The sequence below is a fragment of the Diceros bicornis genome, chromosome 5 (genome assembly GCF_020826845.1).
Source record: "Diceros bicornis minor isolate mBicDic1 chromosome 5, mDicBic1.mat.cur, whole genome shotgun sequence".
Taxonomy (NCBI): domain Eukaryota; kingdom Metazoa; phylum Chordata; class Mammalia; order Perissodactyla; family Rhinocerotidae; genus Diceros; species Diceros bicornis.
In genome coordinates, this window is record NC_080744.1 from 75,276,942 (window position 1) to 75,302,595 (window position 25,654).

At 46.8% G+C, this 25,654-nt stretch overlaps 1 protein-coding gene across 1 annotated transcript in view; it reads left to right on the plus strand.

The window, feature by feature from the left end:
* The first annotated feature begins 271 nt into the window (after positions 1 to 271).
* ATP10A (ATPase phospholipid transporting 10A (putative)) overlaps positions 272 to 25,654 on the plus strand; it is a 157,186-nt gene continuing 131,803 nt past the window's right edge. Inside the window, exon 1 of the mRNA XM_058542250.1 lies at positions 272 to 891. Coding sequence (XP_058398233.1) covers positions 443 to 891 — 449 coding nt within the window. The 5' untranslated portion in view covers positions 272 to 442. The remainder of the gene's footprint in view (positions 892 to 25,654) is intronic.

A 25,654-nucleotide genomic window follows, 5' to 3' on the forward strand; every position in this document is an offset into this window, starting at 1 on the left:
GGCCTCTTCTCTCACACCCTGCAGCGTCTTCTCTCCCACCGGGAACAGAGTGCCTCTGCCCTGTTCTGGGACCGAACTGAAGCTTCAGGGAAACGAAACTAAACTGCTCTGAAGTTTCCAGCCCCGGCTCTTTCTGCTTCCCGCTCTCCGCGGAGTCCACGCCAGGCGCGGCGCGGGGCGGGGCTGGGCCGCGGCGGAAACGGCCTGGGCGGGCGCGAGTACCGTGGGCTCGGTGCGGCGGCCCGCCTGCGCCCTGCCCCGACTGCGGACGGGCAGCTGGGCAGGGCGGAGCGGCCCGGGCGGGCGCGCGCTGACCGCCGTCTCCGTGCGACCCGCAGGCGGGGAGCCCGAGCCGCCGCGCCCTGCCGCGGGCGATGATCCTCTAGGAGGCTGGCGCGGGCCGGCGCGAGTGGCGGAGGAGCCGGCGCAGGGACACGCGGCTATGGAGCGGGAGCCGGCGACGGCCGAGGAGCCCGCGCCCCCGGGGCGGCGGTGGCGGCGGCGGCGGCGCCGGGAGGGCAGGAAGCGCACGGTGCGCTCCAACCTGATGCCGCCCCCGGGCGCGGAGGACCCCGCGGCTGGCGCGCTGCGGCGGCAGTGCGGGGGCGCCCAGCACCTGGCCGACAACCAGCTCAAGACCACCAAGTACACTCTGTTATCCTTCCTGCCCAAGAACCTGTTCGAGCAGTTCCACCGCGTGGCCAACGTGTACTTCGTCTTCATCGCGATGCTCAACTTCGTGCCAGCGGTGAACGCCTTCCAGCCTGGCCTGACGCTGGCGCCCGTGCTGTTCATCCTGGCCGTCACGGCCTTCAAAGACCTGTGGGAGGACTATAGCCGCCACCGCTCGGACCACGAGATCAACCACTTGGGCTGCCTCGTCTTCAGCAGGTGAGCCGGGCGGGCCGGGCGGGGGAGCGCGGAGTCCGCGCAGGGCCCGGCGCCCCGGGAACTTAGCGTTGGGCGCGGTGTGAGTGGCACGAGTCCGGAGTGGCGGGAGAGCGGTGGACTCGGAACGGAGAGCCTGGCGGACCTCGAGGGGCCGGGGCCCGAGCGAGGGCATTGCGCCCAGGGCGCGGACGGCAGGAAACTCTAGATGCCGGGGCGCGCGGCGGGCGGACGTACCCTGTCCCTGATTGTCTGTCATTCAGACCCCACGTCCCGACCAGAGTGATCCCAGGGCTGGAATTCAGCTGCCGCTGGGCGTCCTCATTCCCAGCCGCTCCCGCCTTATAAGCAGAAAGGAGGGAAATTATTCCCTGGAACTCTCGCCTGAAGTCCCTGCTTCATTGTTTGGCCAGCCTCCGTGGGCCAGGGTGTTGAACCACTTTAACAGCCAGCACAGGAGTGTAAAGCTCCGTCTCGGAGAACAGCTAGTCATGGGACGACTGAGGGAAACTGCCACCAAGTTCCCATGTGCCCAGCAAACATCAGATACCAGGGCAGGAGCAGCATCAGCAGTGTACATCCGTTGATGAGAGCTATGAGCAGGCCACCCAGCTGGGCACCACCCCATAGCTGACTGTTTAATTTTCTTAACGTTGACCCGAGTTTCCAGGTGGAAAGACTGAGGCTTTGAGGGCTTTTTGAGCCCTGCCCACAGTTAGTACCAGGGAGGTCGTTCCATTGGGACCCTCCTGCTCCTTCTCTCTCTCTGCATCTCCCCAGAGTTTTGGACCCTCAGACTGGGCCTGTCCAGGGTGCCTGCCATCTTGTCTCTCTTTATACTTCTCACCCCAAGAGAGCTGCTTGGCTGCAGATCCATCTGGGGCTGTGTCTAGTCTCGGAGCTCACCTCAAGGTTGCACCTCTCAGGAAGGCAGGTGGTCTTGGCCACCATCCCAAGCCTAGCCCGTCTTTCCCTCCTGTTTGCCTCGCTTGACTCCTGGTCTGCGGGTTGATATGGGCCCCGAGTTGGAGGACATTACCCTTGCCCAGTCTCTATCACCTGTGAAGGGCCTTTAGGAAACCCCTTGTGCTCTCAGTGGCACGTTGTTCCCCTAAAAGATAGCAGTCACGATTGTTCTTGCCTTTTGGGATAGCTCAGATGAAGACCATGAATGCCCCTTCCGGCCTTTGAATACCTTTGACCCTACCAGCAACACTGGTTGTGCTTCATACTTATTTTACAAATGAGTAAACAGAGGTTCCGAGAGGTTCAGTGACTTGCCCAAGGCCACATAGCTGCTATGTAATAGTACTGGAATTTGACCCAGGTCTTTCTGACAGCACAGCTTTTCCAGTATTCCAGTACTTGTGCTTCTTAAATTTATGTGGGAATCACTTGAGGAGCTTATTGAAAATAACAGTTCTCAGGCTCCATCCCCAACTTTTCTGACCAAGCTCATCTGGGATTGGGCCCAGGAATCCGAGTGTTTAATTAGCACAGAGATGATGCTTATGGCCCACACTTTGAGTAAGCTGCCCCTCTTGCTCTCAAGGGGTGCCCGTTGTCCCAGTCAGCAAGCGTGATGTCGATGGAAAGGGCTGTGGGAATTCCTGGCTCCTGTTCACGAGAACTCTGAGGCAGAGAGGGGAGGGGGCCCTCCTCACACAAACGCCCTCGGTGTCCCAAGCGCGAGGACTCCAGGCAGCCGTCTGTCTGCCTTCTGCACCGCATAACCCTGGTGGGTGTCTAGCAGGTTTAAGTCTTTGCATACGTAGCACTTCCTGTTGTTACTGAGCCAGTGGCCCCTGTAGCCTTCTTTTAGAAGTACTTAGGCCTCAGGAAATACAGTTTATTTTCGGTTGACAAAGTGCTTTCTACCCATTATGTTGTCTGACCCTTGTAGCAACTGTCACCCCCAACTTGCAGATGAGAAAACTGAGAGTGGGACCCACAAGCAGTTATCTTGACTCCGTGACCTTGAAAGGTTGCATGGGATTTTGAAACCTTCATCTTCTCCTTGGACCACACCCATCCGTGTTCTCCTCCCCTCTTCCCCTGATGGGACCTGGATTCTCAAACGATCAGAACAGTCTTTGGGGACGGGTCCTGGAGGATAATGGTGCTTTCAGGAGACGTTCCCCAGCACTTCCCAGCTCCCAAGTTGAATTCCTTGAAAGCTTTCCTGGGGAGAGAATGAGGCTTCTGCCTGGGAGGGTCCATGGGTACATCTGCCTGGGTGTGGGAGGGGTGGCAGCTGTGTGTGGAGGGGAGGATTATCTGGAGGACAATCATCTCCGTTCAGAAGCCAGCCAAACTCCTCCAGGCCCAGAAAGTCTGGGGTTGGTGTTTTTAGGCCTGGGCTGTGAGTGGTGTGGATTTCTGAGCCCTCCCCTGTCCTCTGTGAAGGGTGGGTGACTTGTGCACCCACTGCATTCCAGACTGCACGTAGCTGCCTCAGTTCCTGCCCATCTGCTCAAACCAGTGCCCTGAGCTAGTCCTCACTGAGCCGGGCCCCAGCCAGGCCCTGGAGATGGAAAGAGGAGGAGGCTGGAACTCACCTGAGCTTACTGTGGGGACCCATCTCCCTGTGGGGCGTGTCCACGAGGGGGCCCTGGGTGGGGCTCCTAGCCCAGGGATGCAGGATGCAGGTCAGGAGAGGCCTCTCAGAGGAGGGCCTAAGTCTGAGGATCAGGGAGGATGTGGCCAGACAAGGGGTGGGAAGGGCGGATGTGGCAGGTGAGGGAACGCAGGGTGGTAATGATGGGGGCCCATGTGGCAGGGTCAGGGCCCCCTGAGACTGCAGCCGGGTCATAACCTGTGTAGGGGGCAAAGTGCAGGCTTGAAGCCCAGGATCTTGCGGAGCTGATCCAGGATCTTGCGGCGACTGGCCAGAGAAGCCCGGGAAATGACTTATTTTGTGTCAGGCCAAGACTTGTTCAGTGCCTTTGATTACTGCAGAGACAACGGGAAGCACAGTTGTGAACTGGCTGGGTTGATTCGGTGTCCTGTCATTGCTCTGGTTGATGTGCAGAGAGGTGTTCAGTCAAAGCGCATGTAAATGAAGAATGAGAGCCAAGATTAGCTGGGGAAGCCCTGCCTGCTGACACTGTCTCTGGAAGGTGGCTTCTCTGAGATGTCCCTTTGTGTTCTGACTGCAGCCTGCAGAGCATCAGTTACTTATACCAGTATTTATATGGTGTTTCTCAATAACGTAGTCCTTGGGTCCCCTCTCTATGAGAATCTCTGATGAGGCTTGTTAGAAATGCAGCTCCCCAGGCACCCCCTCTCCACCCCCGAGCCTCTGGAGGTGGGAGAGCTGGCGACTTCATCACGAATCTGTTTTGCACACAGAAGTTTGAGAAGCAGTCCTCTGTTTCCAAGTCCTGAGCCCATTGTATCCTCTCCCGGATTTCAGACTGTTTTTGGAAAAGTCCTCCTGAGCCATCTTTAGTGGGACGAGACAGCAGTGGGGGATCCTGGGAGGTCAGGTCCTGCCTCTGCTGGGTGGGAAAAGTCAGTCTCAGCGTCACTGGGCTGTGGTCTAGTGGGGTGGGGCGAGCGCGGAAAGCCCTTCTTGGTCACATAGACCTCCTTGGTGCTGGCAAAGGCTGGCTGGGGAAGCCACCTCCCTCCCGGCCACAGGTGGGAAGAAAGGGGGCCTCTGAGTCCAATCCCCACCGCCATGCATCCTGGCAGGAGTCTAGGGTGATGTGGCCTCAGGTTTCTGTTGGTAGGGAACTTGGACTTCACTTTAGCTGATGGGCATTGGCCTCCAGCATGAAGTGTCCAGCTGGGACAAGGCTGGTGCCACCAGGGGCCAGGCTGAGGGGGCAGCTAATGACCACAGGGCCAAGGCTGGTGGGGCTGGAGGAGGAGAGAGGACAGGAACAGAGTCAGCCTGGAGAGTGGTGGTTCTGGTGGTAGAAAAGCAGAGAGTACTTATCAGAGGAGGACATTGTGAGGAAACTGAAGAAGAAACATTCCTAGAGGGGGCTGTTGCCAGAGAGAGGCGAAGGGAGGAAGCAGGAATGTGATCCTAGAAAGCCTCCCCGATCACAGGGCGAGTGGGTAGCACATTCAAACAAGCAGACCTGACCCCCTGCTTCCAGAAATGGAGGGGAAGGGCGCAGCCTGAGGTGGGGGCCCCGGATCCTGTACAAGTCCCCTCCCTCGCCTGTACTTGGTTTCCTAACTTGTAAAGGAGGATGCTGGCCCCAGGACCATGTGCCTTTTCTGGCCCTGGTCCCTTGGCTGGGGAGAAGCTGGCGCTCTTGTCCTGTAGGCCTCCCTCCCTCTGCCCCAAACCCCACCCCAGTTATTGTGGAATTTTTTCCCTTTTGCTTCTATATGCTTTGTGATGACTCAAATATTGTCTTATTGACAGCTTTCAGCGTCTGTCTCTAGGATGATGGAACCAGGAACGTTTCTGCATGAAATCACCCGTGGTGACTTTCCCTGAATCTTTTGTCCCCGGACTTGGATTTGAGTGTAGTGTCTCGGTGTCTTTCCATCACCTTTTGGGACCAGGCAGTTAGGGGTGCTCTGTGCTTATCTGGGAAGTGCTCTCATTGTTGTCTTTTCCCATTCCTTTGATTCGCACTTCATTCCCCAGCTCACCGGGCTTATCTGTCTAACCTGCTGCCCTGGCTTCATGATTTGTTTTTTCAGAAGATCCTGAAGTGAGACCCAACAAAGTCCTCCTTTTGTTTTCTGTTTCTTTATCTTATCTCCACTCTCCTTCCTTCTCTTTCCTGCAGAGCCACGTCTCTTCGTTGCTAGCCTTGCCAGCAGCAGAAACACCTTTCTGGAAGCATAGCATCTTTGTCTTATTAGGAGTAAAAAGTTTGCAGAAGCAGAGACCCAGGAGATGGGAACTCACCAGGATAATGCGAGTTCTCTTTAAGCAGGGACGTCCCTCAGGGGTGCCAGGCTGGGGACACTTGAGGAATCATATTTGGACATTGCCATTCACATGTCTTTTAGAAATAGTTTTTCTTTTGATACCTGTTATGTGTCATATATGACAGGGCTCATGGGGTCAAGCTGTAGAAGAAGAACCCTTGTGTCCCTAAAAACTTGCTTGCTGTGCCGGCCCGGTAGCGTAGCAGTTAAGTTCGAGCACTCCACTTCGGCCGCCTGGGGTTCACAGGTTCGGATCCTGGGCGCGCACCGACGCACCGCTTGTCAAGCCATGCTGTGGCGGCGTCCCATATAAAGTAGAGGAAGATGGGCACGGATGTTAGCCCAGGGCCAATCTTCCTCAGCAAAAAGAGGAGGATTGGCAACAGATGTTAGCTCAGGGCTAATCTTCCTCAGAAAAAGAACAAACTTGGTTGCTGTCAGAGGGCAGTCTTGTTCATGGGGCGGTTCTTTTTTTACTCGTTAATAGGAGCCAAGTGTTTTATATGCACAATTCCATCTTATCCTCGCAACAGTCCCATTTCACAGGTGAGGGAACTGAGGCTCAAGATAGTCGATAGTTTTCCTAAGGTCCCCCTGTCAGGAGCCAGCAGCTCCGTGGCTTGTGCCCAGAGTCATCCTGCACTGGCTCCATGTTTGTAGTTATTCCTGGACTTGCCACTCCGGCCCCAAGAGCAATAGGCCTCATTTAAAAAAGTTTTTTTTAATTTTATTCATCTCAAAGTATTTTCTAATTCTCTTGTGATTTCTTCTTTGACCCATTGGTTATTTAGGAATGACTTGTTTAATTTCCACATATTTGTGAATTTTCCAAATGTCTTTCTGTTATTGATTTCTCATTTCATTCTATTCACTCATATAGAGAAGGGCACATAAAACGAACCTCTGTGTGTCCATCACCCAGTCTCAACAGTGAGCAGCTCAGAGCCAGTGTTGTTTTATCCCACTCACTCCCTCTTCCCCTTTTATTTTGAAGCACATCCCAGGTATCACGACATTTCTTCTGTAATGTCTTGGTATTTATCTTCAGAAAAGCAGTGACTCTTTACAACTGAACTGCGATACCATTATCATACCTAAAAAAATAATATTAGTTCCTTAATATTATTAAATATCCAGTCTGTATTCAAATTTCCACTTGTCTCATAAATGCCATGTGTTTTTTTCTTCTTCTTTTTTTTTTAATAAGCTTATTTATTTATTTTTTCCCCCAAAGCCCCAGTAGATAGTTGTATGTCATAGCTGCACGTCCTTCTAGTTGCTGTATGTGGGACGCGGCCTCAGCATGGCCGGAGAAGCAGTGCGTCAGTGCGCGCCTGGGATCCGAACCCTGGGCCACCAGCAGCAGAGCCTGCTCACTTAACCGCTAAGCCATGGGGCCGGCCCCGCCATATATTTTTTTTCAATTCGTGTGTTTGAATTAGATCCAAATAAGGTCTCCTCATTGCGATTGGTGGATGTGTCTCTTAGGTCTTCTTTATGTTATCTTTAGATTTCTCCCTCTGCTACTCCCTTTCTTTCTCTCTTTTTCTCTTGCAATTTATTTAGAAGAAACTGAGTAATTTGTCCTGTAGGGTTTCGCATGGTCTGAATATGCCGATTACCTTCCTGTAGTATCATGTAACCTATTCCTTTCTACTGTAATTCCTGTGAAGTAGTGGGGGGTCTGGACACTTTATCAGAGCTTCATCAGGTTCAATTTGATTTTTTATTGTCAAAACCACATTCATAGGTAGTGTTCTGCACTTCCGCAAGAGGAATATAATGTTTAGAAAAAGTAAAAGCAAATATCTATAGTCAGATGAAAAGGCGAGAGAATTAGTTACCTGTAAACTCTACGTGAGGAAAAAAAAAAAGGAACGTAATGTTCCCTTGTCCCTCTTTATGTAGTGTGAGCAGCCATTGGTGATCATTGCCTACGTCTGTTAATTTGTTAGAGGTTGCAGAATGGTGGTGTTCTAATTCTTTCATTATTATCAGGAATACTTCTATAAGGAGGCACTTTTCCTCTGCCACCTGGTTTCTCCAGGTCTCGTGTAAGAAGGGAGAGTTAAATGCATGATTTGGATCACTAGCATCTCCTAATGGCAACCAATTAGCTTTGTAAAATTTTTAGACTTTTTATTTTGAAATAATTTTAGACTGACTGAAAAGTTGAAGAAAGAGTACAGAATTCCTGTATACCTCTCACCCACCTTCCTCTGATTTTAACATTTTACTTAACCATACTACAATGGTCAAAACTAAGAAATTAACATTAGTACAAAACTATTAATCAAATTACTTTCTTTATTCAGATCTAAACAGTTTTTCCATTACTGCATTAATAAGTATTGGTCAGTCATTTGCATGTTGATCTTGTATCCTGCCCCCTGGCTAACTCATTTATTAGTTCTCATTCTTGCTTTGTGGATTCCTTAGGATCTTCCGTGGACAATCATATCTGTTCCTGGTCCGAGGGGAAAACATTCAGTCTTTGACCACCGAGTGTGGTGCTAGCTGGGCTTTTCTCTAGATGCCCTTATCAGGGTGAGGAAGTTCCCTTCTGTTCTCACCTTTGTTGGTTTTTTTTTTTTTTTCCAATCAAGGAGTGTTGGATTTTGTTAAATGCTTTTTCTTCATCTGTTGACATGGTCACGTGCCTTTTGTCCTTCATTCAATTACTATAATATATTATATTGATTGATTTTTCAAATGTTAAAACAATCTTGCCTTCCTGGGATAAATCCTACTTGGTCATGCTGTATAATCCTTTGTATATTTTGCTGGATTCAATTTAGTAGAATTTGTTGAAGATCTTTGCATCTGTATTCCTATGGGATATTGCGGGGGGGTGTGTATCTTTGTCTCGTTTTGCTGTAAGGGACATACTATACTGGCCTCATAGAATGAGCTGGGGAGTATTCCTACTATTCTCTTTTTTGGAAGAGTTTGTGAAGAATTGGTATTAATTCTTCGTTAAATGTTTGGAAGAATTTAACATTGACGATAACTTCAGTCTGGGCCTCAGCTTTTCTTTGTGGGAAGCTTTAAAATTCCTGGTTTAGTCTCTTTACTTGTTATTTACTTGTCCATTCAGATTTTCTATTTCTTCTTGAGTCAGTTGTGACAGTTTTATATCTTTCTAGGAAATTGTCCATTTCATCTAAGTTATCTATTTGTTGCATACATTTGTTTGTAATATTCCCTTATAATCCTTGCTCTTTCTATAAGGTTGGTAGTGAGGTATCCTCTTTTATTACTGATTTTTTTTTTTTTTTTTTTGTGAGGAGATCAGCCCTGAGCTAACATCCGCCAATCCTCCTCTTTTTTTTTTGTTGCTGAGGAAGACGGCCCTGGGCTAACATCGGTGCCTATCTTCCTCCACTTTATATGGGACGCCGCCACAGCATGGCTTACCAAGCAGTGCATCGGTGCGCGCCCGGGATCCGAACCAGCGAACCCCGGGCCGCCGCAGCGGAGCGCGCGCACTTAACCGCTTGCGCCACCGGGCCGGCCTGCTTTTATTACTGATTTTAATAATTTGAGCTTTCTCTCTTTTTTGCTTGGTCACTCTAGCTAAACGTTTCCCAATTTTTTTGATCTTGTCAAAGGACCAGTTTTTTGTATTGTTGATTTTTCTCTGTTGTTTTTCTATTGTCTATTTCATTTATTTCTTCTCTAATCTTTGTTATTTCCTTCCTTCTGTTTGACTTTGGTGTAGTTTGCTCTTCTTTTTATAGTTACTCAGGTTGGAAGATTAGCTTATTGATTTGAGAGCTTTTTTCTTTGTTGTTATAGGTGTTTATAGCTCTAAATTTTTCTGTAAGAACTATTTTAGTTGCATCCATTAGGTTAGGTCTATTATGTTTTCATTTTTATTCATCCCAAAGTATTTTCTAATTTTCCTTGTGATTTTCTTCTTTGACCCATTGGTATTTAGGAGTATGTTGTTTAATTTCCACATATTTGTGAGTTTTACAAATTTCTTTCTGTCATTGATTTCTAATTTCAGAGATTCTCACTTCACCATTCTGGCAGTCCCACCTCCGGTCAGTTATTTTATAGAATTTCCCTCAATTTGGATGGGTCTCTTGGTTCTCATGATTATATTTGAGATTTGGACTTTTGGCAGGTGTACCACCAAAGCAATGCCCTTCTTGGCACATGATGTCAGGAGTATATGATGCCAATATTTCTTATTATTGATGACACTAACCTTGATCACTTGGTTAGGATGGTGTCTGCTGGGTTTTTCCATTGTAAATTTGTTATTTTTCCTTTTGTAAAAAATAAATATCCTGAGGTAGATACTTTGAGACTATGTTGGTCTTTTATTTCTCCTCAAACTTTTGCCCTCCAACATTAGGATCCATTGGTGTGTCTCACGTGCAGTAATTATTATGGTGGTGTTCGAATGGTGATTTTCTTTTCCCTCATTCCTTCTGTATTTATGAAGACACTTTTTTCCTTCTTCATTGATTTATTTACTCATTTATTTATATCAGTGCAGACTAATAGATATTTATTTCATTCTATGGGTTGTAGTCGAATGCTATTGTAATTCTTCTTGTTGCTCACAGTGTTCCAGCTTCGACAATGGGCACTCTTGCGGGCTGACTCTTGTGTCCTTGGACGTGCCCCCAACCTTCCTTACTCTCTGGCTCTACAAGACACTCCAGGCTCATCTTCTGTTTTCCTTGCCCTGGTTCTGGAATCAACCGCTTCTCCTAGGCGGTATTTAGCTTTTTAAAACTTATTATGGATTTCATGGATTTATTATGGAATTCATAGATTTAAATATAATTCACTAGTTTTAGTTCATTGTAGTTAATACTGTAGTTGATGTTCTTTGGTCAGCAGGAGCCAATCAAGTGGGTGGCTGAGTCCTTTTGACATAACCTCCAGTTATTTCTTTGGGTCCATATTCTAGGCTCATCTTATACATTTTCTACTTCACTTCTGGAACCAAAAGAGGTCTTGTTATTTAATGCAGTTCTTTTGTAGCTTTCAGTGGCCTAAGAAGCCCAGTGTACCTGTTCTTGGTTTGCCATGCTGTGGCCTAGGTGGATCCTCATCTGATGGTCCTTTTTTATGGTGATCATCAACTCTGCAGGTTCCGTCTTTCCTGGAAGGGGTCACTTGTCTCATCCGGAGGTAGTGCTGCCTCCAGGAGTGTTTGCAAATATTTAGTTATCAGAGTGCCTGCTGATCTTCCTAGGACTTCTTGCTCCTGGGCCAGGCTCCTGAATGGTATGGGATGCCCTTGTCTTGCTCAGGACAATCCACTCCATGAGAACTCCCCTGTCCCAACCATTCACGCTTTCATTGAAAAGCACTTTCGCAAGACCATTTTAAAGACAAAGTTTGTCCATGTTTCTGGATTCCTTGACTTGTGAGGATTGAGAAAATGCTGTGTGGCTGTTAGGGTTTTGCCCTTCCTAGCAGAGTGGTCCAGCCTTTTGTTGAATTCCCCTAACAGGGGAGCCCAATGTACTTATTTGTACATGACTGACCTTGCTATATATAGCACGTTGAAAGTACTCACAGGAGAAATGGAGAGGCTATTTTGCTTTCTGCTTTTTTAGAATAGTCTTTGCTTGGCTTTCTGTGTTTACTTGTTTTGTCTTTTCCCAGAGTACAGTTTGCATGCATTGCCCTGACATACCCTCTGGTTATTTTTCCTTTGGGGCATTGTATTTTGAAATACTTTGCCTACCAAACTATTTTCATTAGGAAATAATGAATTCTTTTGCCCATTTTCAGTCAATCAGAGACAATTAAACCCCCCTCAATGAAGTGGAACGTGTGCCAGCAGTTAGATGCTGAGCAGGCTGTGTCTCTCTTTGGCCCAGTCTCCTTCTTTAAATAGGAGGGAGGATTCGGCCTCTGGACGCTATGAGGAGTAAGTGAGATAATGCACAGGAAGGGTAGAGCCAAGCAGGGAGGCGGGTAAGTGTGTGAAAACGTTAGCTGCAGCTCATTATTATGACTGTTACTACCACTCCTGATTATTAGTGTTTCCAAGATCTTTTGGTCAAAATGTTTCTAAACATTGTTATTACACTGAAGTACGTGTACTTCCAGCCAAAACAAAGAACTTTAAGTGTCATTTAGCCTGTGTAGATTTATCATGGGTGAACGTACAGTTTTTGAAAAGCGTTTTGAAATATTGAAAACGGCACGTGGACTCCCCTTGCCTACGTCACGAATCCCCAGTCATTTCCCCGTCAGCACTTTCTGAACGAAATGTCTGCCCCCAGAGGGATCCAGTACCTGAGGGGTTGGTGAAATGGAAGGAAATCCAGGCTGTGACCAGACATTTGAGCTGAGTCCTCTGTGGGATTTAGACCCTTCTTGCTGCTCTTCTAGCTCACTGTTTGTTTTTGTGCACTTCTAATTAACAGTGACAAAATATTAAGTTCAGGTGATTGAATTTTGGTTCTAAGTTCTGTCCTTTGTCAAAATGAGACCTTGGGACTCTTGGTGGTATATGCAGAATGTGTGAGCTGTGGATGGGGAGGCGAGTGTGGGCGATGCTCGGTGGCATCCCGTCTGTGGCTGAGGCTCCTTGTCCCACCAGCCTCTTGCGGGTCGCTCCCAGATGCTGGGTCTCATCCAGCAGTTTTAGTTCTCCCAATGGGGGAGTGGGTGGAGGAGTATGCCCTGGGCCAGAGTACGGCCACAGTCCTTTTTCTGGGCTTTTCTCTCTAGTGCCCGGGGCAGGGACACAGATGGGGCCACTCCCATTGCCTTCTGCCAAGTTGGAAATTATTTTTGTTTCAGTTACAAAACCTATCCGTCCTCTATATCTCAGTCATGTTCGATGCACAGTGGCTCAAGAAATCTGTTAACTCAGAAAACTCAGAACATGAGGCAAAAAGACACTACAGGAAGAGAGTGAGTTATCGGGAGGGAGGCAGCAGTTCCTCCTGGGATGCTCTCAGCTTGTGACTGTCTCTGAACAAGCCATTTTTAAACATAAATCCAAGTGATTTGTTTCAGAATCGAAACATTCTCCTGTAGACAAATAAGGGCCACAGATGTCCCGTCTCCATTCAAGGCTCAAGATACACTTGGTATTTATTTTCTAAAAAGAGTACTTTTATTAAACTGCATGATATTTTATCAGATATGCTTTGTTCCTCCAGATTAGTTGGTAGAAACCTAGGCAATAACATTCATATTGTAGTTGTTATCATCGGCATTCTTTTCTTTATTCATTTTGCCATAACAGACTTTAGTCAAGTCAGATGTGTGCGACTTTTCCTGGCACTTAACTGGCATTGTGACTTGCATTGTAACATTTTCCATTTACAATGTTCTTTTTTTTTGGAAAGGAAATTGTTGCTTTTAAGTGGGCTGAAAAGTTTGATTCATTACATCGAAATCTGGTTGCCATCTTTGACACCGTGGTGAGCGTGCTGTGGCCGGGATGCCACACTTGCAGAGGCCCCTGGGGTTCTTTCACGTGGAGTTGAGAATCAGAGCTGAGTTGAGCCCCAGTCGGAGGCTGCTCCATGGGCAAGGACAACTTCATAGGTTCTGGAGATACTGTGGATCACTGTAAACCTCCCTACTTCTGCTCTTACTTTCTTCCTTTCACTCTTCTGATTTTCCATCCTGTTAATTCCTCTGGGAAGTGCCTCATGGGACTTAACGGGTATTCCTTCACAGTTCGTGGGCGGGGTGGGGAGAAGGGGGTTTGCACGGGCAGAGGGAGCATTGTGTCTGTAATTCTTGGCTCTGTTCCTAACAAGTACATGCAGTGATGTCTTAAATCAGTTCCCGCTTCTTCAGTCCTGTGTTAACCTTGTCTTTTTATTGTCTATATTCTGGTGCTTTGACATCTGGGGCCTTGTGGACTCTGGACGGATGGAGGGATGGCCTCTTCCAGGACTGGCCAGTTCCTAGAGATAGCAGAAGACTCATGTGTGTGTGAGTGCACCTTTCATATGCAAACCAACCAATCCAGAACCCACATGCCTGACACCCCTTTATTAGGCTCCCTCACTCTGGGCCACTCTGTCCACCTGGCCTAATCGCCCCAGGACGAGACAGCTAGGGACAGCCCCTATTCCCCAGAGTCCTGAAATTATTCCTAAATTTGCTTACCCTGCCTCTCCCATTATTTCCTGTGTGAACCACAGTAAAGGCTGTTGCCCACATTTTCCCCTCATTCTCTTTGCCCCCTGGCTGACCCCCTGTGCTTCCTCATGTGGCCCCCTGTGGTGTGGTGTGCCCCTTCCTCTTGGGAACCTTGAGTAACTGTCTTCAATCGCAATTGTCTCTGGATCTGTTGGCCTCACCAGCCCTGAATAGCAATAAACCCTACATTTTAAGACATGCCCCCGAGCTAGTCCCCTCAGGCCTGCTTCCCCTCCTTGTGTGTCTGACTTCACTTCCTGATTTATCTACTCCTGTCTTTGTCAGGGCCTCACCTCTAGTCCACCTTCCTCATCGCCACCAGAGCTTTTTCTTTGAATCTTGGAACCTTCTGGTGAATCCAGATGTCATCCCCACCCTGCGTGCTTAGTTGCAGCGCTAGACCTCCATCACAGGGTCCCAGGCACATTCTCTCCACTGCTCTTCACACGCTTGGAGTCCCCTTCACCCTCCCTCCATCTCCAGCTCTTTTCTTTGAGGCCCCTCCTGCTGCTGTTTGTGCTGGGAGCAGGAGTCCCTTCTCTGTACGCTGATATTAGTGCTCTCCTTTGCTCCAGCTGTTTCCATGGGCAGAGTGCTCCATCCTACTCTCTGGGACCAGCCAGTCTTCGCTGTCCCTATGGTTTTACCCCGGAGCAGGGCCTCAGCATCTTTGATTGAATGAACAGACGAATGAGTGAATTAATCCTTGTGATATCTGAGTCATATGGTACCCCCAGACATGCCCACGTCCCCATCTCCAGAACCTGTGATTCTGTTAGGTTACGTGGCACAGGGGGATTAAGGTCGGTGGCAGATGTAATTAAGTTTGCTAATCAATGACCTTGAGATGGGAGATTATCCTGGATTATTTGAGTAAACCCAATCTAATCATGAGTTCTTAGGAGTGGAAGAAGAGGAAGAAGAGAGGGCAGAGAGATGCCGTGTGAGAAGGACTCAGTTTCCTGTCGCTGGCTTTGAAGATGGAGGAAGGGACCACAACCCAAGGAGTGTGGCTACCTCCAAAAGCTGGAAAAGGCAGGGACACGATTGTCTCCTGGAGCCTCCAGAAGGAAGCTCCCTCAAGTAGCTCTATGTGGTGATATCGTCCTAGACCACTGAGATGACACTGCATATGTCAATCGCACATCAGTCCAGTTCATTCTTGTGATTTCTCTTTTATCCAGGGCTACTTGATGAAGTTTTAAAGAACCTCGGGCACCACTGATGCCCACCCTGTGCACAGAGGGATGGTCCTGCCCCGTGTGCTGTGGGATCGGTTCTGGTGGTCGAAGCCCGTGAGGTGCTGGGTGTCTGACAGCATCCACTTCCAGGCCCGGCTGGGTGGCCGATGGCATAGACAGCATGCTTACCTGGGCTGGTCGCTTCACACTGGGCAGTCTGAGCTGTGCTGCGCAGGTGCACTGGCCTCCTGCCCTCCAGTGTGCTCTTTCTTGTGCTTTACTTTAAAAAAAATTGTATCATGGTAAAATATACAGAAAATAATATTTACTATTTTAACCATTTTTAAGTGCACGGTTTAGTGGCATTAAGTACGTTCACATTGTTGTACAAGCATCACTACCATCCATCTGCAGAACTTCTTCAGTGTCCGAAACTGAAACTCTGTTCCCATTAAAAAACAACTCCCATTCCCCCCTCCCCTAGCCCCTGGCACCCACCATCCTACTTTCTGTCTCTATAAATTTGACTACTCTAGGAACCTCGTAAAAGTGGAGTCGTACTATATTTGTCCTTTTGTGTCTGGCTTATTTCACTTAGTATGTCTTCACGGTTCATCCATGTTGTAACATGTGTCAGAATTCCCTTCCTTTTGAAAGTTGAATAATATTCTGTTCTCTGGATAGACTGCATTTTGTTTATCCATTCCTATGCCGATGGACAGGGGGTTGCTTCCACCTTTTGGCTATTGTGATTAATGCTGCTGTGAACACAGGTGTGCACATATCTGCTTGAGTGTCTGTGCTTTACGTATATGGGGATGTTTTGCACAGATTTCATTGGGATGCCTGTTCCAGGGGTTGTATCCAGGACGGCACAGTCAGGGGTGGCGACCAGGACAGCCTGCACCATGGGGTCTTTTCCCACCATTAGTTTTTCTGTTGCTCTCATGAACTCTAAGAAGGCTGCATCACTCTCTTAACTTGAGGTGGCACTGCCAATGGAGAGGCGTGCAGGCGTCTCAGCCAGATGTTTGCTCACCTCACTTGTCACCCCATGGATGGGTACACGCAGCGAGCTTGGTGGAGTTGCTGTCAACTTAGACTGGGTCAAGTGCTCCTTAGTGGTCTTGTCGCCTAGGTATTGTCCCCCCTTTATCTTTGAGTTTGAGATTCCTTTTGAGTCCAGAGGCAGCCCTGCTTGCTGGCCACGTGGGCACAGCTGTGGGCTCGTTGCAGAGTGAGGAGAAGTGCCTAGAGCTCAGCGCTCGCTCGCAGGTGGAGGACACTGGGCGTCATCACCACCAGTAACATCTCCCATGTGGCCCCTGACACACACACAGGAGAATGGGCCCTGCTGGCTTCTTGATTTTGAAGGCCTGCCTTGTTGTCTTCTGTTGACTTTCACCTCCGTCTTCCTTTGCTGTTATTCATAGTCTATGTCTTTTGTTCACGCTGTGGTTCCTGGCGGTCAAATAGAGTGAGAGGTTGCCCGCTAGTGAATATCAGAGCTTGTGAGACTCGCCGGCCGAGGGGTGTGGGAGCCGAGATCTCGCTTGGTGAGTGTCCACCACGTCACTGAAGGTGCCACTTTCTCCCTGCATTTGCGGGTTTCTCCTGGGTCATTTCAATCCTTACTGGTTCAGGGCTGTGCCCCTCTTGGTCAACTCCGAGGCACGTGGTGATTGACAATTAGAGGAACAGGGGACCGGCCAGACCTCAACATCTATCATTAAGTGACAGGGAGGAGTTGAGATCATCTCATGTGTCCCTGAGGTTGTCAAACCAGCTCCCAGCCCCTATAGCCCCAGTCCCATTCCTTGTCTCATTTTGCAGGTGGGGCTAAGCCTGTCCTCAGAGGGCAAGTCTGTGGTCCACAGTTCCAGCTGTGTTGCAGCTGGGGAGCAGAGCCAGGTCTGCCCGCCCCCCAGCATGCCCACAGCCCTGTGGGATGGTCAAGGCATGGACAGGCTGGGAACCCTCCTTGGCTCTTTGCCACCCAGGGTGCCTAGGGTGGGGTGGGAGGGGTACAGTGAGGGGACGGTGCAGCTAGCACCCAGCAGCTGTTTCTCTGCTTCAACCGTCACTCTCACTGTGTGACTATAAAGGCCTCTCCGAAAGAGGCCTGTTTTAAACCCTCTTTTACTAACGAGTGAGTGTTTGCTCTACGTACACTTTAAGAGCTTGCAGGAGCACAGGAATTGTTTTTGAAGGAAAAAAATTTCACTTGTTTAATTCTCTTTTGATTACCTGAGAACTTAATATATCTCTTTAAAAATAGGACATCATAAAAATATATTAGGAACATGGTGATAGGTAGTAAAATCTCTTTTAAACTTCATGAGCCTAGACAGGATCCTCCGTGTAGGAAGGCCTGTAAAAATTCCTTTCATTTGCGTTGTAATTTAACTTGAGGTTGCAGTTTATTGATCCTCCTTTTGTAGAGGGTCCAGCCGGCACCTCTTGCAGCTGTTTAGAACACTAGGTTTTGAAGTTCTGGATGAGAGAGGAAGGTAATTTTAATATTTAAATAAAACTGCTTGATTATAGAGTTAGAATGTTAGCAGTAAAAGAGACCTTATAAAATCAGAGATGATATTTATGACTGAGATCTAAAAGACTGTTGACATTAATCATATATATAGATTATGTAAATTCTGTTTATCAAAGTGTGAAAATGATTCATGAACTATCTCTATGATAGTTCTTATAGAAATATCTTAAAAATACAAGCATTAAATTAATGCCTCAGTTTCTAGCAGTTCATTGAAACATGGTAGAAAAATTGAAAAACAGAGACTTCTGGTTCCAGAATAGGGTGGTATAGGTTCCCTTTGCCCAGCTCATCCCTTGTAAGTACAACCAAATCCTGGAAATAATTCAACAGACAACAGTAAGAGGACGCTGGCAGCTGGAAGAAGATGGGAGACTGACTGGGGACCTCAGAACATGAGGATGATTGCACAGTGAATTCTCTGGGTCTCCTTTTTTGTAAGAAAGATCAGCCCTGAGCTAACATCCGTTGCCAATCCTCCTCTTTTTGCTGAGGAAGATTGGTCCTGGGCTAGCATCCATGCCCATCTTCCTCTACTTTGTATGTGGGACAGCACGGCTTGATGAGTGGTGCGTAGGTCCGCACGCCTGGGATCCGAGCCTGCGAACCTAGGGCCACTGAAGCAGAGTGTGCGAACTTAACCACTACACCACCGGGCCAGCCTCTGGGTCTCCTTTTTATCTCCCATATATGCCCAGACTGGGCATGAAGAGGCCTGTAGCCAGAACTGCCAACATGTGTAGACAAAAACAAAACAAAAAAGACTCTGTCTGGCCAAAGGGGAAGCCCAGCGTAGACCTATGAGAGCCCAAGTCCCACGCCACACCCAGGGCACCAGCGAGGCAGCGTCAGCATCTCCCTGCTCTCTACCTGGTGGCATAAAGAGACCCAGGCCCAGGGGCTTCTGCCCACCCACGCACACCATGACGGAAGGTGGCCCAGAGAGGTGCTGTCCACTCCTTTATGAAAAGTCATGTACAAAAAACCTAGAATTAACTTCATACTTCACAGTGAAAGACTGATGCTTCCCCTGTAAGAATCAGAACAAGACAAGGATATCCACTCTCATCACTCTTATTTGATACAGTTCTAGAAGTTCTCATCACTGCAATAAGGTTAAAAAAAGAAAGAAAATGCATACAGGTTAGAAAGAAAAAATAAAATTCAGTTTGCAGACAACATGATTACTTATAAAGAAAATTCTAAGGAATCTACTGAAAAAAAGCCTTCCTAGAACTAATAAATGATCTCATTAAGATTACAGCATATAAAATCAAAGTATGCAAATCAGTTACATTTCTGTATACAGTCATGCATTTCTTAATGACAGGAATGCATTCTGAGAAATGCGTTGTTAGGCTACTTCATCATTGTGCGAACATCATACGGTGTACTTATACAAACCTAGGTGATATAGCCTACTACATGCCTAGGCTCTATGGTACTGATTTTATGGGACCTCTGTGGCATATTTGGTCTGTTCTTGATTGAAACGTTGTTACGCAGCACATAGGTGTACTGACAGTGGGCAAGTGGAACCTGAAATCATAAACACAATACCATTTACAATTGCTCCAAAGAAAATGAAATACTCAGGTATAAGTTTAACAAAGCTCATTCAAGATCTGTAGGATGAAAATTACAAAATGCTGATGAAAGAAATTAAAGAGGATTTGAATAAATGTGGAGACATGCCATGCTCATGGATTGGAAGAATCAACGTAATAGAGATGTCAGTTATCCCTAAAATTGTCTATAGGTTTATACAGTTCCTCTCAAAATCGCAGCAAAGTTTTCTGTAGACGTGGGCAGGCTTATTCTAATATTTATGTGGAAAAGCACAGGTCCTAGAATAGCCAAAGTAATTTTGAAAAAGAAGAAGTGGGAGGAATCACTCTTCCCAATATCAGTGCTTAGTATAGAGCTACAGAATTCAAGACAGTGTGGTATTAGCAAAGGGATAGATCAATGGACCAGAATAGATACCTCAGAAATAAACCCACACAAATATACGAAATTAATTGTTGACAAAGAAGCAAGAGCAAATCACATAGCCTTTAATAATTGGTGCAGGAACAAGTGGACATCCATAGGCCAAAAAAAAAAAAAAAAAGAAAGAAAAAAAGGAAAAAAAACCCTAAACCTCATACAAAAATTAATTCCCAAAGGATCATAGATTTAAATGTAAAACTATAAAACTTCCAGAGGAAAATGTAAAAAATTTTCAGGACCTAGGACTAGGCAAAATCATCTTAAAGTTGATACCAAAAGCATGATCCATACAAGGAAATATTATAAATTGGACCTCATCAAAATTAAAAACATTTGCTGTGGGAAAGACCCTATTAAAAAAAGAAAAGACAAATTAGAGACTGGGAGAGAATATTTGTGAATCACGTATCCAACAAAGCCCTTGTATTCAGAGTATATAAAGAACTCTAAAAATTGAACATTAAAAAAAATTCAGCTTGAAAATGGGCAAGACATGAGGAGACATTTCACTGAGGAAGAAATACAGATGGCAGTAAGCATGTGAAAAGATGTTCAACATCCTTAGATAACAGGTAAATGCAAATTAAAACCGTGAGGAGATATCACTGCACATCTACTAGAATAGCAAAAATAAAAATAGTGATAACACCAAATGATGCTAAGAATGCCGAGAAACTGGATCACTCATACATTGCTGGTGGGAATGTATAATATACCCACTCTGAGAAATAGTCCTTCTAAAACTAAAAAGAGAATTGCTATATGATCCAATTGCACTCTCGGGCATTTACACCAGGGAGTTGAAAACTTATTTTCACACAGAAACCCGTGCACAGATGTTCACAGCAGCTTTATTTATAGTAGCTCAAAGCTGGAAACAACCCAGATGTTTGTCAACAGGTGAATGGTTAAACAAACTGTGGTACATCCACACCATGGAATACTACTCAGCAATAAAAAGGAATGAATTATACAAAACTACTTGGATGGGCCTCAAGGAAATTTTGCGGAGTGCAAGAAGCCGATTTCAAAAGGAAACATACTGCGTGATCCCGTTTATGTAACATTTGTGAAATAATGTAATTATGGAGATGGGGAACAGATTAGTGGTTGCCAGGCATTAGGGATGGGGGAGGGTGGGTATGGCTACAAAGAGGTCGCATGAGGGGGCCTTGTATCTTGATGTGGTCGTGGTTACAAGAGGCTACACCTGTGGAAAATTGCACAGAAGTACCTACACACACCAGTGTACTTGAAGCTGGTGAAGGCTGAATTAGCTCTGTGGATTGTACCAATGTCAGTTTCCTGATTTTGGTATTGTGTTCTGGTTATGCAGGATGTTAACATCGGGGGAGGCTGGGTGAAGGGTGCATGAGACCTCCCTGTACATTTCTTTGCAACTTCCTGTGAATCTATAATTATTTCAAAATAAGTTTAAAAATGATCACTTCATTATTAGTTATGTAATTATTAAATATGAAAAGGAGACACAGAAATTCAGTGTGCCTAGCACCCAGAGAGTGGGAATATGAGGCTTCCAGGACCATGGCCTTAGGAGGAGGCCGTGGTCCCTCGGGATGCTCTGTCACTGCAAATAAGAGGGGGAGAAAAGATATGCCTGCCACTTTTTTTAGGGAGAGGTGGCGTCAGAGATTTACACTTTCCAGCAGAGATGATGAAGCACTTGGGGGACAACATTTCTCATGGGTGTGGGCGTAAGCATATAAGACTTATGAATAACTGTAATTAAGGGCAAATAGAGGATTCTCACTATTATACCAGACCTGACTTTAAGGAGACTTGGCTCTCTGGTTATAAGGGATATATAAAACGCTCGAGAGTATGAGCTTAAATTAATGCCTGGAAATATCCATTAGTATTTTATCTTAATATACTTTTGATCTTATTGTTATAAGTAATTCAGATAATTATAGTCGGAAAGGGTGCACTAATGCACACACCCTGGAGTCATTTATTATCCCTGTCTCAATCCTGGGAGTGGTATAGTCCTTTGCCTTTGAAATCAGAATTGTGACTGGGTGCTGAGGAACAGCCAATGTCTTCTGGAAAGAATGGGTATTGGATAAAAGCACATTGTTATGTCACAGTTGAAACCTAGATAAATATGCATTTTTAACATATTTATAAGAAACGGAGACTGCAGAGAAATACTACACTGCATGGGATGTTCCTAAAATAGACAAGCTTGCAGTCAGTGACATTCACTCCCAGGAGACAAGTCAGACTGAACATGGGGCAGGTGTCTTGCAATCATGTGGAAAGGTGAGGAAGACTCAACAGAAACTGCTTCTGAAAACACACTGATTGCTAACTGTAAAGAAAGGCCGCTTCTAGAACTGAGTTGTTATCCTGGAGTAATGCCTGACCTTTCCTTGTTGGCGCAAGGGAAATAGATTTTAAGGAAATGCCACTTGCAGTATTATTATCAAGAATCATAACTCTCAACGGGTGCTTCCCATAAAAAGCAGCAAGGGATCCCATTGCAGAGTGAGTTTAAAGATGCAGAAAATCGAAACTTGATCTGCATTTGAGTAACAACACCCAGTTGTTGGATTAATAAAATATTATCTATGCCAGAACAGAGATTACAGGGCGACTTTGAGCGCAAAGCCAAGCCCTGAGGCTGTAATTGGGATGCCATATAATGCAGTCTAAGCTGGGGGCGTCCCTTGGGCTGTCACATTAACAGTGTGGCTGGAAGGCGGTACCCAAGCGTGGCTTCTCTGGGGATGTGAATTTGTCACCAGCACCTCGCTGGGCGTAGGGCATGTTTCCTCACAGTCTCCTCTGGGACTGGCAATCCCAGGGCCTTCCCTCTGGCTTCCCTGAGGGACACTGAGGTTTGTGCAGGAGCTTAGCTTGCTTGGTGTCCTGTGCCTGTATGCTGCAGGCAAGTAACCGAGATGGGAGGAGGAGTACATTCCAAAGTGTCAGTCCTCCGAGACGCTTATTGCTGAGTAATAAGCACTTTACTTTGAGTGTGTTGGTTTCACGCTGAAAAATCAAAGTATCTCAGTTTCTGGTATGTCTGAATCAGGTCAAAACAGCACCTGCTGAACCTCAGGAGGACTGTACCCAGACGGGGTACACGCTTCCTGAGAGGGCCTTCCCGTGTGACCAGCTGCTTGGTGCTCTGTGATGGAGATTCCTGGTAGACCCAGGTGTAGAGCACAGTATGTCTGATGCCTCTCTCACGACTACCAGTCAGAATTAAATGCCTCGCTCTCTGGCCATTGATACCCTCATATGTCTTTTCTTTCACTGGTTATCTCCCTCACCTCCAAAACACAGCATCTTAGTACTTTTTACACATTTTCGTACACTCAAATTTTTACTTAACTTCAGGGTAACCTTGTGACAAAATAATCCCTCTCTATAATCACTATTTCTCTAAAAATTGAAGACTGTTTCATATTGAACTAAATGTATTAAAGTTAAAATCTCAGTATGCCTGAGTTTTTAATAAAACAGTGAATCTTACAGTCATATACATTGGTCTATTCAAATTAGCTTCTCAACTGAAAGGACAGGGTGAGTGGGCCCTCCCCAGGAAACCACATCAGGATCACCTGGAGAGGTGCTTTTTCAAGGTGTATTTGTTCTTGTAGCTGAATAGTTTTCTCATCCACTCCCCACCCCCTTTACTGCCTTGCTTACTAATCACCAGTGCAAGGATTGGTCTTCTTGAAGGATTTGCAATGGAAAGCTTGCTTGCTTCCTGCTGGTTTATTCTTCTGCCAGCAGAGTAGAATGAGGTCTGTTAAGGAAGGCAGACAGCATCAGGAAGTGTACATCTTCTTTGGAAAAGCAGTTGGATCTGTACTGTTTGCACTCACAGCCTAAGCAGATACAGTGTTAACTTGGCTAAATTTGGGATGTAACAGTAGACACCCGTGTGGAGTTTCACGGAAACACTGGAACAACCTCTGCTGGAGTTTTGGCTAGAACCCCCAAGAGCAGTGGGTTTCAAAATGTGATCCCTGGACCAGCATCATCAGCATCACCTGGGAACTTGTTAGAGGTACACGTTCTAATGCCCTGTCCCCTACCGGCTGCCTCAGAGTGTGGGGTGGGCGCCGTAATCCATGTTTGATGCTGCCACTTGCTGAAGTTGGAGCATCCTGCCCCCAAACATTGGCACCATCAGCTCTCTCCCTTTTCTTGTCCTCCACACCCCTGAGGAGCAGTGCCTCCCAGCTAGGATCTTCCTTCCAAGAGCATTGTCACCTAGTTCAGCCCTCCCCTGGCCCATATTCCCCCCACCTAGCTCTTAACCAAGTCTGCAGTGTTTTCCTCCTTCAGTTTGCCCAAAGCCTGCTGCCTGTCCTCAGCTATTTCCTAGGGTCCTCCTGCTAACCAGACGCAGGCAGGTGATTTTGACCAAATTTGCTGTTTGTGAATGTGCATGTTTTCTGGCCCCTTGCCCATCGATGCCCATTTGTGTTCAATAGTAAGTTCTTAGAGCTTAAAGAGCATTGCACTTTATACCATTCTGCTTTGTTCTTCAAGTCAGCCTCATCATCCTCACAGAGAAGGCCCCTTTCCAGGTGCTGTGGGGACATGAGGGTAAAACATTGAATTTTGGCTTTAAGGGACTTACAGCCTAGCTGTAAGGGAGGCAGACGTGCACATAGATGGTGTTGCTAGATGTGTGGCTCTTCCCAAGTGGCTTCTGCCCTCGCTGTCCTCCTCTGTGAGTCAAGGGTGACGGTGGTACCCACTTCCCAGGGTTGCTGTGGGGAGCAGTGCACATGACCCAATACCTGCAACATTCTTAGGATGGTTCCTGCACCTCATTGGCATTAAGTAAAAGTAGAGGTGGAGGTCCAGCTGTCTGAGGGAGCAAGGAAGATGGTGCTCTTCCCTGGGAAGACTTCCTGGAGAAGGTGGGGTTTGCACGGGGCCTTGGGGATGTCTTAGTGATTGAGTAGGTGGACACGAGTTTAATAAAATATGTCTGTACTTGATGGCCTTGCTTCGGTGTTGGCTATAGGAGGTCAGCCCACACCACAGATCTTAAATGCTTCTCACTTTGATGTCGGCGCTGCCACCTTTGTGGTCAGGGAGTGTTTCCTTTGCCACACCAGACTTGTGGGGTCGTTCGTTGGTTCAGACAACCCACAGAAAGGAAGTTAGAAAGTGAAGAGAATTAACAGAGAGAAAAGGGTACAGAAAGAGAGAAAGAAAGAACAGCTATATCTGGGAAAGGTGGAGCAGGAATAGTGTAAGGAAGGGAATAGTGAAGGGAAGAAACAGTGGAAAGAGATGGGAGTTTGGGTGGGATGCCCTGAGCCCAGTGACAGAGCTCCTGGATCATGTCCATGCAGTAAAGGCGACGCTGACTCCTGCAGCCCAGAACGCAGCTGCAGATGCTGTAGAATGAATGCCGTGTCCACACACTTGCTGTGACAAGTAGGGGAGCCACTTCCGAGGGCTATTGCTCCTGTGGGAATCAGGAGGGCCATGGATCATGGATTTTTTTTTTTTCCAGCTCCACAGTGAAGAGAAATGTTTGGTAGCAGTACTCTACTGTCAAATGACTCTTTAAAAAATAAAATTGAGAGTTATAACAAAAAAGTCAGCATGACCTGGGCTCTAACCAATGCGCTATCGTGCTGTAGAGCTGGTTTCACCGACTGATGTCAATATTCCACTTCATTGTGTCTTCAGGGAGCATGGCCAACATGCACGTGTGCTTTGTGCTCTTTTAATATCCTTTCTTCAGGCAGAAGGCTAGCTGTTGCCCATTTTTGTTTTATTTTTCTGCTTTACATGTAGTATATGAAAGTAGAGTGACTGATGCAAAGGAAATGTGTTTGAAAACAACCTGGAACCCATTTTAAATAGGACCCACGATCATAATGCAAAAAATGGAAGCTACCCATCAGCAGCCTGGGATGTAAAGATGCCAATTTGGAATTCCAGTGATGGGTAGAGTGTCACCAGTCTTGATCATGTCTGTGCCTGGCTCAGC